Consider the following 16830-nt stretch of genomic DNA (forward strand, 5'->3'; position numbering starts at 1 on the left):
AGAGTGATAGAAAGCAGGTCAGTGGTTGCCTGGGGCTGGAATGGATGAATTAGAAAGGGGCCTGAGGAAACTTGGGGGAGTTGGATATGTTCAATATTTTGATTGTGATATATGTCAAAACTTACTATTTTATGTTTTTTAATTTTTTTTCTTTTTCTGCCTGGAATACTATGTTGAGACAAAACTCTCATACTGTGTTCTTTAAACATGTACAGTTTGTTGTGTGTCAATTAGACCTCCATAAAGCTGTTAAATATAAAAAAGAAGGAATACAGCAGAAGTCCATATCATCATGAAGGGGAGAGATAGGGTAGGCACGGTCTTGTCCCTAAATTCTAAAATATTAGAACCAAGGCAATTCCCAAGATACTTAAATGAAAAAATTCAGGGCAAACAAATGAGAACCAGACTTATAAAATTCATAGAGCAACCAAAACATGTTATCCCCTAGAGGATTGGTAAAGGAACTTGAGGCTGTTTGAGAAATGTTCCTGCTGGGCACAGTAGCTCATGCCTGCAATCCTAGCAATTTGGGAGGTGAGGTGGGAGGATTGCTTGAGGCTAGAAGTGCAAGACCAGCCTGACCAACATAGTGAGGACCTGTCTCTACAAAAAATTTAAAAATTAGCTGGGCGCAGTGGCATATGCCTGTAGTTCCAGCTACTCAGGAGGTTTAGGCAGGAGGATCACTTGAGCCCAGGAGTTCTAGGCTGCAGTGAGCTGTCATGCCACCGCACTCCAGCCTGGGCAATAGAGTGAGACCCTGTCTCAAAAAAACCCAACAACAACAACAACAACAACACCCCTGAGAAATGTTCTGGTGTACTTCCTCAGCACTGAGTGATCTTTTGAAATTGTTCACCTGACCAGGCTATTCTCCTTTCATCATTTCTGTGCTCCTACCTTCCAGCAGAATTTCTTTACCTTGTCTGCACATTAGAATCACTTGAAGAATTAAAAAAAATACCAGTATTTGGACCCTACTCCTATAAATTTTGACTTAAATGGTCTCGGGTGGGGCAGAGAATATTTTTCTGAAGCTTCCTAGATAATTTTAATATACAGCTAGGGTTAAGAATCACTGTCCTATGGCCGGGCGCGGTGGCTCACGCCTGTAATCCTAGCACTCTGGGAGGCCAAGGCAGGAGGATTACCTGAGCTCAGGAGTTCAAGACCATCCTGAGCAAGAGTGAGACCCCGTCTCTACTAAAAATAGAAAAAATTAACTGGGTGTGGTGGCGGGCACCTACAGTCCCAGCTAGTCCGGAGGCTGAGCAGGAGGATCGCTTCAGCCCAGGAGTGTGAGGTTGCAGTGAGCTAGGCTGATGCCACAGCACTCCAGCTCAGTTGATAGAGTGAGACTCTGTGTCAAAGAAAAAAAAAAAAGAATCACTGTCCTAAAACAGTGATTCTCAAAGTAGTCTTTTGGACATCAGAGTCCCCTGAAGGGCTTGGTAAAACACAGAGAGCTGGGCTCCACCTCCAGAGTTTCTGATTCAGTAGGACTGGTCTTGGGCCTAAGAATTTACATCTGTAAGTTCCTAGTTGATGCTGATGCTGCTGGTCCAGGGACCACACTTTGAGAACCACTGCCTGGCCTCAATCATAAAGCCTATGCTTGCCATGACCTACCAGGCCCTTCGCCACCTGCTTCCTGTCTCTCCAATTTCACTTCCAACTGCTCCTTACCTAACAATCTCTACTCCTGCCATAATTTTAATAAAAATCACTACAGTGCTCTCACCATGCCATGATATTTTATGCCACCATGCCTTTGTAATGCAAGGCCCTTTGCTTAGAGTATGTCCCCTGCACTCCATCACTCTACACAGCAAACCTCTGTTCATCCTTCAAGGCTAAGAGCATGCATGTATCATGCTCTTCCTCTGTGAAGCCTTCACTGTCTCTCCCCCATGTAGAGTTGGACAAATGCTTCCTGGATGCCCTCATTAACACTGCTCCCTGCTGCTGTCATCCATATTTGTGCACAAATGCACTCTAGTGAGCCAGGACAGCTCTTTGTTCACCTCTGATTGCCAGTAGCTAGCGTAAGTCCTGGCCCAGAGTATGTGTTCAGTAAATGTTTCTGGATGAACTGAATTGGGAATCGTTTCCTTACTGGAGCTGGGTATTAGGGGTTGGGACCCCTGGAAACCCACATGGGCTTGTTAAGCCTTAGGATCCTGTGAGGATGCCAGAATTACTGGGGTCACTTGTTCCTGAAAACTGATGAGATCTGAGTGGACAAATAAATACGACTTTGAGCCAAAGCCAGCTCAGGTCACCAGGCTAACCAACTTGGTCATGGGCTACAATGGTAGCAGAAATGGAAAGGAGCTTCAGAGATACCCGGAGGTTGGAAAAACTTACATAGTGACTGCAGTGTGATGGCAGAACAGCCTGCCTGCTTGTTTGTCCACTGGTCGGTCTGTCTGTATGTCCCCAAGCCAGACCCTACCTGGATGTATAGGTACTCGAAAGCAGCAGGATCCCGACGCAGGAGCTCCACAGGGTCTTTGGGAAAGAAGCTTATTCGGAAGAGGCATTTCATTCCGTGATAGTGTGTCCGCTGTACCACCTGAATCCCAGGATGAGAAAGGAGAGAAAAAGAAATCTGGAATCAATGGCCAGGGTGGTGGGTAGTCAGCTCAGTGGCTCCTTAAGTTGGGGCTTGGGGCAGAGCCAGGCTGTTGTTTCCCATTCTGTCTCCCACTGGGCTGATTTCAATTCCCCTTAGAGGAAAGTGATGAGGACCCAGGTCTTTTCCACACTTCTGACCCAAAGTAACAAGACTTTTAAAATCACTTATCCAGGACATGACCTTTATCAACAATTGGATCTAAGGCCCAAGACACTAGGTAGAAAGAGAAGGCTCCTGGAATTTCTCAGACTCTCTTCTTGCTGTGGAACTCAAGCCTTTACCTTGCAGAAGAGCTCAGCCTCGAGCAGAGGAAGTTGCTGATTATGAAGCCAAATCAAAGATTGAAAATCCCACGTCAAAATATAGATGAAACAAGTTGGCAATATATTGGTAATTGTCAAAGCTGGGGATGGGTAATAGGATTCATTATACTATATTCCTTCTACTTTTGTGTATGTTTGAAATATTTCATAATAAAAAAGTTTAAAACCCTATTTGGAACAAGAGACCAATTGTATTCAAAGGGCTGCACAGGAGCTAGGGAGGCACTTAGGCCTCCCTCCAAGGAGGGCACCCACTACCTTTCCTTCCCACCTGGGAGTTTCTGGATTGCATTTGGCTGAGAACTAAACTTGAAGAATCTTTCTTTCCAAAAATCCTTTTAGCTTTCATTTTTTTTGTGTGTATGTCTGATATTGGTTTTTATTTGGCTTCCATGTAGGCTCTGAAAGATATTTCTTTCCAACTGTTCCTATTCAACTCTGTCCCACCCTACCTGGGAATATTGACTGGTTGCCTTTCTGACACTTCTTGGTGCTTCACCGTTAGTGAAATGCTGTCCAACAATCCTGGATTTTCTCAGCCTTCTTCCATATGGGGAGGGCCAGGAAGACCAGACAGTTTTGCCCACTCCACCTTGGAAGGTGATGTGGGTGGCATGCTGCCTGTTCTTGGCCCTACTCAGCCCATTCCTAACTCCCACTAGTCCTACTCGCACTAGATTACATTCCCTGACCCTTCTGTATTACAGCCTTCATTCAAAAGGTCAAATTTCCTCCCTGGAAGCAGAAAAATTTAGCAGGTGGGGTTTGCAGGACACAAGAGACTTGCCACTGCTCTGGAACTCAGCATTCTGGATGCCCTGCAGTGATTTCCTGCCCCACACTCTTCCCACTAGACACTGAGACTAATAATCTTCATGCCCTTCTCAGGTCACAAAAGGCATTGTCAAAAGCCCTCTGGAGGTGGGTGGTATCAGCTTTGGGTGAGAACTGTGACTTTTGGGAGCTGTCTGAGCTTATCATTATGTTTCCAGATAGGGAGTGCCTTAGGTCCCCTTTTATACTAGAGGCCGCACACAAAGCTACCAAGCCAGGAAAAAGGAGTTACTTACATAAGCTAGGGGCTGCTTGTCCTGGAGAAGCAGAAACTTGTGATTCTGTTCTGGCCCAGCATACTCAAGGACAAGAGCAAAGTGCTCAATGTACCTCAGGGAAAGACGGTCCTGTAATGTTACCATCACATCCTGTGGAAGAGAAAAGAGCCTTGAGAGGGAGATCTGTTCTGGCTCTAAGCTATTCTAAGCACCAAACATGGGAGGGGGGAATTGAACAACAAGAAAGACAGTCCTGGGGAGAAGGCCTGAGATACCAGCCTTTACGGCAGCCCCAACACTGTGCTTCAGGATGAGTAAAGTGACCCGTAAGTGCTGCTCGGAGGCCTGGGCCCTGGGAACACCAAAGGTGCAGAGGATAGAGGAAGGGGTTTCTGAATTCCACCTGGCCAGGCATATGGCAAAAGAAGGTCATGTCTCTCCTTCCCTCCTTCTCTCCTTCCATTCCACAAATTATTTCCTGAATGTTTACTAAGTGCCAGGCACTGTGTTGGTTCTTCCCTCACCTTTTCTTGTAAGTCAGAACGTCCATTCAGGTTTGTCTGTCAACAATTTACTTAGCAATTAACAAAAGCAAAAGCTACATTGATATGATTAAAAAGTGTACTATTTCTGGATTCATAATCTAAGTCAAATGACTTGAGTTACTGGCAAAATGTTCACTTGTGACCGTATCTGGCTTTCATAGACGATCAATTTAGCAACTTGAAAAATGTATCCATGCAGAAGAACTATGTCATGTATCTTGTGTACAGTCATAAATCTGACTACTTCTTCGCTCCATCTGCTCTGCTGCCCCACTTTTAATATTAGGGTGTCTGGAAACATATTGGTGGGGGCTGCCCAAATGTCAGTTTTGAGACTTCTGTCACCTATTTGCTGTGACTTTGGCTTATACACTGGGATCCAGTGTGTGTGTGTTCATGGAGTCCGCATCTCTCAGCCCCCAAAGGCTGGAAAGAAGCAGGCTTGGGAGTGTGAAACTCCTTTACAACCAGGGTTGCCAAACAAGCCCCCAGTGAACACTGAAAGACGTTCAGCCATTCAAATGTTAGGCTGGAAATTGGTGAATACTTGAGAGCATCTCTTTGTGTTATCCAAGTAGTCACAGAGGCGCCAGTGTTGCTGGAGCTCTGTCAGGGACAGATGAGGTTTTCTTTGCAATTCGGCTGCATTGGGATTGTGGACAGCCAAGCCAGTGATTGCCAACTGGTGTTACAAGTGTAACAGCCCCTGTGCCAGGCTGTCAATTCACCCAGGTACCTCTCTGGGACAAGTGGCTTGGCAGCCTGTCAAAGTCCCAATAAATAGCCAGCACACCCTTCCTGAAGTCAGAGAGAGATCACAAGAGAGGGGAACACTGCTGTCCTAGAAGGCTGGGGCTACCTGGAAGCCACAATTGGCAGTGATGACATCAAGTGAGAGAATCTAGGAGAAGCCTCCAAGGGGAAAGAGAGGGCAGTAAACAGTCCAGTGTGGGGACAGAATCTACAGTGGACAGACCAGTCCATGAATAAACAGTGAGGAGGATTCTGACATAGAGGTATCCACATCTGGAGGAGGGACATTTGGACACCCCTTGGGTAGCCTTGTTCTGTTTCAATGCCCCTTCCCATAGCCTGAGACCTTCAATAACCAAGAGACCATCCCATGGCACCCTAAGGAGAACATCCTAGGTCCCCTAGGGGACCCACCCAGGCCCAAGCCTTCCAAAGAAATTCTTGGTTCAATCAACATGGTTTAGTCACAGTGTATTGCAACGAGGGTGCTACTGGCACTTTGGGCAGGACAATTCTTTATCATTCAGAGGCTGCCCTGCTCCCTGCAGAACACTTAGCATCTCTGACTCTGAGACACCAAATCATTGGGATGACCCAAAACACCCACTGTCTTTCTGGAGAGAGTCCAGAAGAAGCAGGAATGGATATTTCTGTCCCAGAGCAGAGTGGATCTGGGGGGTTAATTGTATCATCACCTCTACTCCTCAGGACTAAGAGAATCACTACGACTTTCAGATGCCAGGCTGAGCTTTTAAGAATCACAGCTCAGTAACTGTTCTTCCTGAGAAAAGAACAGTCAAAGGGGCTGTGGCTGGACTTTTCAAATCTTGGTTCAGTGCTTAAGATCTGGTTGTTATTTAAAAAGGAAGGCCTGGCTAAGCTAATCTCTCAAGACATTGTGTTTATTTATTTCTGTGTAGATGTCATTGTATCAATATAAATTACTTTTGTTTATTATAAATGGTTTAATGATCTTCACACTCCTTAGTTCCTAAGTTCATGAAGGACCCTATGTAATATGAATACAAAACAGTTCACAAGTGCATGTGCACCCATGTGCCCACATGTGTGCACACACAGTTTTAACAGTGACTAGCACACAGTTGGGCATGCAGCTTTCCACCACCGTCCTCATCTGAGGACTGTGTTTTTGCAGCCTTGTGTTCACGAGCATTGGGAGGTAACGGCCTTCTTGCTCTGGCAGCAAGCAGCCATGTGTAGACTCAGAGGAACACGGGACAAACAGCCGTGTGTACTCTGGAGGGGTCAATGCTGGCCTGGGAGAGGAGACTCTGTATGTACCTTAACAGTGGTCCGGCCATCAAATGTGAATGACTTGATCTGCCCATTTTCTAAGAAAACCTTCAGGACGTTGGGGATAAGGAGGAGAGCTTCCTTCTTCATCATTTTCTGTGAACAAGCAGAAAAGAACAAGGAGAGAGGCTTATTGAGGAGGAGGGAAGCAAGAGGAAGAGTGTGGAAAGGAAGAGAGAAAAAGTGAAAGGGACAGGGAGCCAAAGATGCAGGAGAACAAAGAGACAAAGGGCAGATCCATAATAATGCTACATGGGGACCAGAACCAAATTCCCCAAGAAGACACTGGGCCATGTCAAAAATTCGCTCTTCATTTAAAATCATGGTGCACCCACTGTGGTTCAAATCGCCCCAGCTTAGAGCAGTGCTTGGCCTACAGAGACCATCACACACCCCCTGAAGGGCTGATGAAGGGCCTCCTTCAGAGCACACCTCACTCATCTGATTTTAACCTCCAATACGTCCTTTCCCACCAGGCCTTTTGCAAGCCAAGATCACTTCCTCATTGATGCCTTTGCTCTGCCATTCCCCCTCCCTCATGGCATCCTAGGCCCTTTGTGACCTGGCCCTTGCCTACCTCTCCGGAATCATATCTTGCCATTTCCAGTTCCCACGCCTCTTTCATGCCTTCATACCTCTGACAAGTCTTCATCATTCAGGGACTGTCCCACTCCCTGCAGGACACTTAGCATCTCTGATCCTAAGACATAGAATGCTAGTAGCACACCAAATCTTTGGGATGATCCAAAACACCCTCAGGCATTTCCAAAAGGTCTCTAGACATGAGCAGTACCAATCCTGACTAAGGATCACTGGTAAGGCCTCTTTCTGAGCACCTGACAACTCCTTAGCAAAAGTTTTCCTGGCTCAGAGATTTCTTGATTTATAGAGTCGTGCATGTTAAGTTCTCAGTAAAAATTCATTAATAAAGACTATTTCCTCTGCCTTTCTTTTTTACTCCTTGGCAAACTCCTATTCGTCCTTCAAAATCCCACTTGATTGTCAGACACATGGACCTGGTTTTCCCATGCATTCTTATAGCAATTTATACAAACCTCTCACAGTGCTCTTACCATATTTTTGAAGAATATTTGTCTTTCAGAATCAAATGGTGAACTCAGAGCACAATAACCATGTCCTATTTTTTTTTTTTTTTTTGAGACAGAGTCTTGCTCTGTTGCCCGGGCTAGAGTGCTGTGGCGTCAGCCTAGCTCACAGCAACCTCAAACTCCTGGGCTCAAGCAATCCTTCTGCCTCAGCCTCCTGAGTAGCTGGGACTACAGGCATGTGCCACCATGCCCAGCTAATTTTTTTTCTATATATATTTTTAGCTGTCCAGATAATTTCTTTCTATTTTTAGTAGAGACGAGGTCTCGCTCTTGCTCAGGCTGGTCTCGAACTCCTGACCTCGAGCGATCCTCCCACCTCGGCCTCCCAGAGTGCTAGGATTACAGGCGTGAGCCACCATGCCCGGCCCTAACCATGTCCTATTGATCTTCGTAGTACCAATACTAAACTGAGTTCCTGGCACATAGCTGGTGCTCAATAAATGGCTGCTGATGAATGAGCAGCAGGTGCTTAGTATGTACTTACTTGAATGATTACATTTCCCTGGGTTGACACCATTAGTTCTACAGGAACTAGAAAGCTACATAGATGGCCAGAATCCTTAATTCTGGGCATTTGTTGAGCCTCTACTGTACACCCAGCACTGTGCTAAGTCCCCATGAGAGCTACTAAGTCCCCATGAGGGCTACAGCAGAAATAGAGAACTCAAGCCCAGTCTTGCACTCATGTCATAGTGACCTGACATACACACACATTAGAAAACCAAACCAACAGGTACAAGACAGCTAAAGTTTCCTAGACAAGGCAAATTAGATTTTGATTTTGAAGGAGACGGTGGATGTGGATTATTAGAGAAGCCAGCAAAGAACAGTCCAGATTTAGGGACTGTCACAGATCAGGGACAAAGCATGGAAATAGGAACAAGCAAGTCCCTCCTGGATTGGGGTATAGTTGCTGGTGGTGAAGAGTCAGGAGTCAGACTTGGCTGGGGTCAAGCCAAGGTGGGAAGTGATGGGATATAAAGTTGAAAGAGTGTGACTCCCTGGTCCTCTCCCTGATCCTGAGATACCTCGCTCCTGCTAAGCCCAGAGGCCCTGGATCCCCAGGCTGATGACGTGCAGTGGTGGCAAGTTTTATTTAGCACACTGGGTTGGACTCAGATAATTACTTAATTGATTTTGCTTAAAAATAGAGTTGGCAAGGAACGCCCACAGGATTTATTTTTGCTCTGGCTGCTTAATAAAGCCTTGGAACACAAAGCGAAAGGGATGATAGGACAGCCCGGAGTCACCTGGGCCTGGAGGCCCGCAGGTCCTCACCAATTATGAGGCTGCTATGGTCCACGCTGGCAGCAGAGGTGCTGTTGTAACATCAGGTAATTTCCTGAGCACAGTGAGAGTTGGAAGATTGATGTCTGTCTCTCTCCCAGACAAGAGCCTTGTACCATGCCTGGTGGCCTGACCAGGAGAAAGAGAAGCAACTCTGGGTGGGTCCTACCTCCTCTGGGGCATTTGTGTTCAGATTAGACTGCAGTGATAGCTTGATTCTGCCTGTGGCCCAGCTGTGATGTATGGAGAGGGGAGCCATGGTGGAGGAAGGAGAGAGTGGAGAAGGGAGAGTGGAAGAGAGATGAAGAGAGGGGAGGGGAGGGGAGGGGAGGGAGTTCCTCACTGGGTGGCCAGGCCTTCATTGATTACTCTGCAATGTTGGGATGGGATAGGATGCACCTGTACATACTTCCCAAATTCAAGTCATATGTCCTCTGGCTTTTCAAGGGCTCAGGACACAAACGTCCCCTTTGGTGACTTGGAATTCAGGGTCTGCTTCACCCTGATCTGCATGGACTCCATACTGCTCCCTTTCCTCTCTGCTCACCACCCCCGCTTCTTTTCAACCTTTTCTGCTACGATTGACATGGATCCCAGCCACCAGTGATTCAGACAGCTTGCCCAGTGGGGTCCTATAGTTCTTGGGCTTGCCAGCCTTCCATACAGAGAAGGAGGAGGGCATGGGCTGAGCTTGGGGATGAGAGTCAGGGAAATAGAGATGGAAGACACCTGTGTTCTCCATCCCTTCTTCTGAATGACTCTGCCTCAAAGAACTACAGAAGTGCCTGGCATCCTGCTGATTTCCCTGCTCAATCTGGGCCTGCTAGCTTCTCTCAACAACTGCAGCTGTGCCTCAGTACGTAAATGCCAAGGGCCCCCCTGACGGCCGTGCCTGCCACAGCCTGCAAAAGCACACAAGTGCCTGTTCATTCCAGCTATCCCCTCCACCCCCACAGGGATGTCAGCAACTCCTGCAGATTCCTGGGGGACTCTGGGCCGGAACCCATGACTGCTCAGCACACATCTTTCTGCTGTCCACCCACATCTTCTTATTTGCACATCTGGAGCAGACAGCTTGCTGAATGTAAACCCCACAAAGCACTGAGAAAGACTACGACTGGCCAGGACCCCCCCCCCCCCCACAACATTGTTAGCTGCATGGCATGGGCTGTCAAACATTGCCTGCTCCTCAAAACCACACCACCCAGTGATGGATTCTATATTGTCTCGATCTGAACCACTGGTACCCCGCAACATCGCTGAGAGGTACCCTGTAGCAAGGAACAGGTATTTATTTTGCCTCCCCTCTAGCACTGGGAAAACAGTAGGTGCCTAATAAAAACTTGGTGCTTCAATGAGAGTCTGTATCATTTGCCCTAGGCAGATTCACCCATCACTGTAGTCTTCTCCAGTCAAGATATGGGGTTGCAGGATCACTTAAATGTGAAGAGAGCTCGATTACAGTAGCCACTCGTTTCCTGGAACTTCAGAAAACCATCACTTCCTTCCTGCTTCTATCAAGTAGCCAAAAGATGCTTATGGAGCACTTGCTCTGGGTGTAAGCTACTGTGTCAGGGATGGAAATTTCTCTAAGGACCAGGAGGATCCTGGTTGAACTGATAGTATTCCTTCTCCTCTCAATGCCCAGGGCCTTTCTGGATCTCACGTGCTCCTCTTCCCTCACTACCCCCGCCCCACCCACAGCACCAGGACCCTCCCACCCCCACCCATTCGGAACGCCACTGTGCACCATGAGTAACCCCAGAGGGAGACCTCAACAGCCAGGATGATTCTGGCCAAGGTCTGAGTGGAGAGAGCCAAAGCTGCACTTACTGCATGTGTTTTTCCAACTGCCACCTGCTTGGAAAATCGAACCTTCACAGGGTTGGACCTCAGCTTGGCCTTCTTCGCAGCACTGATGAAGGCAGATTTGGGGGACTGAAAAAAGAACAGAGAGCTGGTGAGTTGTGCATCCATGGGGAAAACCTGACCATTGTCATGTCAGAGTTAAGATGTCCCAGTACAGGTACACTTTGCCTTACTGATTAAGGAGTCAATAAGTGAGTATTGATTGCCTAGTTGGTATAAGGCAATGCTAAGTGCTTCCTAATACGACTGGTGTGTTCTGAAAAAGTTGGGCATGAATTGAAGTAAATGGAATCCTATTATTAATGCTCTATGACTAGGAGAGTTTGCAAAAAAATCTTTAGTAATGACATATATTGAATTTTTATATATTTGGTTTTCTTAATGTGAGATATATCTAAATGGTGGTTTTTATTACATCTGAATATAAGCATCCCAAAGAATTTACAGAAATGGTCTTATCTCACAGATATGCCCTGCTCCTAAAAAGAAGGCACATAACAGTTATTATTTTAGATGTGGGAGAAAGGAGACCTAGCACATGAACATGATTTACCTACAGTTGCTTCACTATTCAGGAATAGAGACATGGGAACTTTAATCCAGGTCCTCTGGCTTTCTAGTTCTGGGCTCTGCACCACTTTGTTTATCCAATTCTGTAAGAAATGCCCAAATAATCAGCTAGGTTCTTTAGTTCTTAAAACGTTGCCCACAGGCCAGGCCCAGTATCTCATCGTGCCTATAATCCTAGCACTTTGGGAGGCCGAGGCAGGAGGATTGCTTGAGGCCAGGAGTTTGAGACCAGCCTGAGAAAGAGGGAGACCCCATTTCTATAAAACAAAAAATATAAAAATTAGCCAGGCGTGTTGGTGCGTGCCTGTAGTCCCAGCTACTTGGGAGACTGATGCAGGAGGCTCGCTTGAGCCCAGAAGTTTGAGGTTGCAGTGAGCTATGATGATGCCACTGCATTCTAAGTGGGGTGACAGAGCAAGATCCTGTCTTGAAAAAATAAAAACAAAAATGTTGCCCACAAATTCAGCAGGAAGCATGATTAGCAATCACTAGAAACTAAGCCTTTCCTGGGTGCTCCTTGGATTCCAAGCCCCTGCTGAGCTCCATACAGCCTAGCAGCCAGGAAATTCAGGAGCCAAGCTGAGGGGCATCCTCACGTCTTTGGGGGCACTTATTCACTCATTTGACAAATTGAGGGGAGCCTACTATATGCCAGGCACTGTTCCAGGTGATGGGGGATAGAGCAGTGAACAAGACAGCAAAACTCCTTGGCTTCATGGAGTGTCCTTTCTAGCAGGGGCAGACAGACAATAAACAAATATATTTTAGGTAGCAATTAAGGACTGCGAGGAAAAATAAGGCAGGGCAAGAGACCACACAAGAGAATGAGTGAGTGAGGATGGGAGTGGTGGGGGGTTATTTTAACAATTTTGAAATACACATTATTATTAACTATACTCACCACGCTGTGTAATAGATCTCAAAAAACTTATTCCTCCTGTCTAATTGAAACTGTGTACCCTTTGAACAGCATCTCCCCATTCCCTCCTTTACCCCAGCCTCTGGTAACCACCATTCTACTCCCTACACTTCTCTGAGTTAGGCTTTTTTAGATTCCACATATAAGTGAGGTCATGTGTATCTTTCTGTGCCTGGCTAATTTCATTTAAATGTCCTCCAGGTTCATCCATGTCACAAATGACAGGATTTCCTTCTTTTCTATGGCGGAATAGTATTCCGTTGTGTCTATGTACCACATTTTCTTTATCCATTCATCTGTTGATGGACACTTAGGCTGATTCCATATCTTGGCTATAGTGAATAGTGCTGCAACGAACATGGGAGTGTAGACATCTCTTCAACATACTGATTTCAATTCCTTTGGATACTCAGAATTCGATTGCAGGATGTTATTTTAGACAGGATAGCGAGGGAAGACCTCTCTGACAAGGTGACATTTAAGCAGAGACCTGAAGGAAGTGAGGGAGGGACAGCCATGAGGCTATCTGGAGAAAGGTTTCTGGACAGAAAGAACAGTAAAGAGCTTAGAATCTCAGCTTATTAAAACGGGAAGGGGCCGGGGCGTGGAAGCTCACGCCTGTAATCGTAGCACTCTGGGAGGTCGAGGCGGGAGGATTGCTTGAGCTCAGGAGTTTGAGAGACCAGCCTGAGCAAGAGCAAGAACCCGTCTCTACAAAAAATAGAAAAATTAACTGGGTGTGGTGGCGCATGCCTGTAGTCCCAGCTACTCGGGAGGCTGAGGCAGGAGGATCACTTGAGCCCAGGAGTTTGAGGTTGCTGTGAGCTAGGCTGACGCCACGGCACTCTAGCCTAGGCAACAGAGCAAGACTCTGTCTCAAAAAAAAAAAAAAGTCTAACTGCAATAATACAGTTAAAATATGATGGAGGCTGGGGCTAGGATGGTAATAATGGAGAAGATGAAAAGTGAGTGAATCCTGCATATATTTTGTTTTTTTAAAAAAAGTGTTTTTCAATCAGCTTTCTCAGGTTGAAAAATTCTGGATATATTTTGAAGACTGGATCAAGATGATATGTTCATGGATTGGCTGTGGGGGTGAGAAAAAGAGAGGGGTCAACCAGAAGAATGGAACTGCCATTTACTGAGATGAGGAAGACTGGGGAGCGAAGCAGGTTTGGGTGGGACTACTTAAAACCACCTCCCCCTGTGGGCCTTGCCGTGGAGCCTGTGAGTCCTACAATCAGGAATTCCTTTGTGTTAAGGCCCCAAAGGTCCCTGCCAGCTGGGAAGGCAATGCATTAAGCTATTATTGTCCATTTACACTGCAGTTGAGATTCATTTACTAGATCAGCCACAGGAGGGCAGGGCCCGAAGATAAAGACACATCAGAAACAAACGTCCTTATCACATCTTGGGCCCTGGTCCCAGCTGTGTTCTCTATCGGAGCCAGCAATCGCATTCCCCACAGAGGGCAGATTGCAAAAAGCCACGTGTTCCACCTGAGTCCAGCAGGAACTCAAGCAGTGGGTCTCAGTCCTGGCTGCATAGTAGAAACACTGGAGGAGCTTCTCAAAATTCTGAAGCCCAGGCCCTAACCCAGATCAATTATATCAGAATTCCTGGGAGTGGGGCCTGAGCATTGGTATTTTTAAAAGCCTCCGATGATTTCAAAGCGCAGCCAAGAAGAAGGACCACTGAGCTAAAGGAACCCTAGACTTGTCACCCTGAGCCACGGAGGCAATTTGTTGGCAGCAGATGATATAGCACAATGAAATCCAGTGCTGGAGATCCCTGCAGAAAGTGATTACAGTATTGATTGTTCATGGACTCGATAAATGCCTTTGTGTGTTACACAGCCTGGTGCTCCAATACTGGGCAGGGACTGCAGGCTGAGGCAGGAGCAAGAGGAAGGGGCAAGATAGAAAGATCTATATCTATGCTGAGGCACCTCTGCTTGACTCCATCTCTACAGTCATCCCAAGTTCCACCAGTGCGCCACAAACATGAGGCAGGTGGAATCTTCATTCTACCTGACAGTCTCCTTCTCTCTTCTCTGTGATCATCTGCCCTCAGATGCCTCCATGGCACAGTGTGTGGAATGAGGTATTTCTAGAGACTTAAATGGGCCATGCAGTCTATCCTTCATTTTTACATTGAAACAGAGGCCTAGGAAGATACTTTACCCAAAGTGTCAAAATAATTGAGTAGCAGAGCCAAAACCAGAACCCAGATTTCCTGAGTCTTGAATGAGTGATTGTTCCCCCACAGCAAGCTGAAGCTAGGAGTCCATTCCTGATCTGTCATCCACTGGTTCTGGTTCTACCTTGGTCCTATGTGATAGATTCCAACAAATGAAGAACCTCAACTGGTATTCTTTTATGTATTTACCACAGTGGAGGGGACAGCATCCTTGGTATCCCTACCCCAGATCCAAGATTAGATCCTGCCCTAGAGACTCTTGATACCACTGCAAACCAAGATTCTGATATTAATATTTATAGGAGCAAACCACAAAGGAGGAAGTGGAATTGCCATTGTTTTCAGGGATTACAATCATTTCCAGGTGTCTGTTTCAGAGTTATTTTCAGCTTGTTTGTGCTTCATTCCTCATTGACCCTTGTCCTGTTGGTCTCTAAGACTCCATCCTGTTCTCAGTCTTCAGCCTCGATCGTTGATCATGACTCACTCATTGCCAGCTGGTCTCTGCTAGATGTTACAGAGTCATGTCTAGCCTTATGCTTAGACACAGGTAAGGCCTGCCTTGCAGTGTGATATGAGGGGGCTCCCAAAGGTCTCCCTGTTCCAAAGCATTTTCAAATCTCAGCTGTGGAGCCTGAAGTTCTTAATATTAGGGTAATTCCTTTGAAATAAAATATTGAGAATTGGGAGGGCTCTGGTCAAAATGTGAAAGTGGTACCAGGGAGGGGTAAGAAACACACTTTAGAGGTGAGCAAATTACAGGCCTGTATGGGCCAAATCTTGCCCACCGCCTGTTTTTGTAAATAAAGCTTTATTGGAGCACAGCCATGATCTTCATTTATGTATTACCTATGGCTGCTTTTGTGCTACCATATATGGCCTGCAAAGCCTAAAATGTTGATTATATGGCCCTTTACAGAAAAAGTTTGCTGATCCCTGCACTAACTCATTAGCGTGCACTAACCCATTGCTTCTAAAACTTGTCTGATGGTAAGAATCACTGAAGAGTGCTTGTTAAAACACAGATGCCTAGGCCCATACCAGACTTGAAAAGCAAGTGTCTCTGGGAGAGTGGGGCCCAAAAATCTACATTATTGAAGATGTCCTGACTCATAAAACATAGATTAATTGAGTACCTTAAGCCTCAGACATCTGAGCTCTTCACTGACCCTATTTTGCCTTCAAGCAGCTGGGAGTCTCATTTTGCAATAGGCACCCTTGCTGGCTAAAATGAATTTTGGCTTGAAACACAGGACTAGAATTGTTAAGTACCTCTGGGGCCACTGTAAGCCCCTTGAAGCAGTTAGGTGGAATAAGGAATAGAAGAGAGAGCCTGCCTACCCCTCAGGGCTGAATTCAGCAGCTGGTGATTTTTTAATTGGGCAGCTGTATTGGTACAGATGTCAGGGTTGTGATCACTCATATCTTGATGAAAGGCAGGTATATGGCCAAACGGCCAAACGGCCAAACGTTTTAGTACAAGGTAGGGCCCTACTTTGATAACTGTGAAAGGATGAAGCTCACGTTCCTGAAGCTTTGCTTCCTGATTCACCTTTCTGCTAGCTCGTTGTCTTTGACACCTGAGCCTACTCATAATCAATTCCCCCAGCAACCACTGTGGACGCCTAGGACAACAGAGGGCTATCCTGGTTTCACCAGATCACTGATAAGGGAACCAGGGCGCCTTGTGCCTTCCTTCCTGCAGTCAAAACTGCCTAGAGATGAACATGTCCTCTTGCTGACTTCTAAAGCCCCACACAAGCCACACTTGACCCTCTAAGTGCCTATCTCCAATATCACCTTCTGTTGCACTTGGTGGTTCTGTCTACGGCTCTCCGCACACACTGGGCTTGTTCCTACTGCTGGACTCATGTCATGCTGTTTCCTCCCCATCCCCACCCTTCAGGGCCCCCAGTGTCCCTTTTGACGAGCCAAATGCCATCTCTTCTTTAAAGCCCAGTTCAAATTCTACCTTTATCGTGCATCCTTCCCTAACTCTTCCATTCCCCTCCCTGGATTTCCTACAGTACTCCTGTTAATCCACCCTGTCATAGCTCATCTCTCCAACAAAGTTGTACAAGCAGAAATGACATTTTATATTAGTATGCCTTCTCCTACATCAAGCACATAGTAGGCACAACATAAAATATTAGTTGATTACTAAGATTAATAATTAGTTCATTAATTCAGCAAATATGGTTTGAGTACCTACCATCTGCCAAGCACTCCACCCCAAGAAGCTCTGTAGA

General features: G+C 46.3%; 1 protein-coding gene across 1 annotated transcript in view; it reads right to left on the reverse strand.

The window, feature by feature from the left end:
- Nucleotides 1–16830, reverse strand: part of FRMPD3 (FERM and PDZ domain containing 3) — a 59019-nt gene that overhangs the window by 30557 nt on the left and 11632 nt on the right. The window contains exons 4-7 of the mRNA XM_069464041.1: nt 10858–10962; nt 6617–6724; nt 4035–4166; nt 2459–2578 (exon numbers count right to left, since the gene is read on the reverse strand). Coding sequence (XP_069320142.1) covers nt 2459–2578; nt 4035–4166; nt 6617–6724; nt 10858–10962 — 465 coding nt within the window. The remainder of the gene's footprint in view (nt 1–2458; nt 2579–4034; nt 4167–6616; nt 6725–10857; nt 10963–16830) is intronic.

The sequence above is a fragment of the Eulemur rufifrons genome, chromosome 30 (genome assembly GCF_041146395.1).
Source record: "Eulemur rufifrons isolate Redbay chromosome 30, OSU_ERuf_1, whole genome shotgun sequence".
Taxonomy (NCBI): domain Eukaryota; kingdom Metazoa; phylum Chordata; class Mammalia; order Primates; family Lemuridae; genus Eulemur; species Eulemur rufifrons.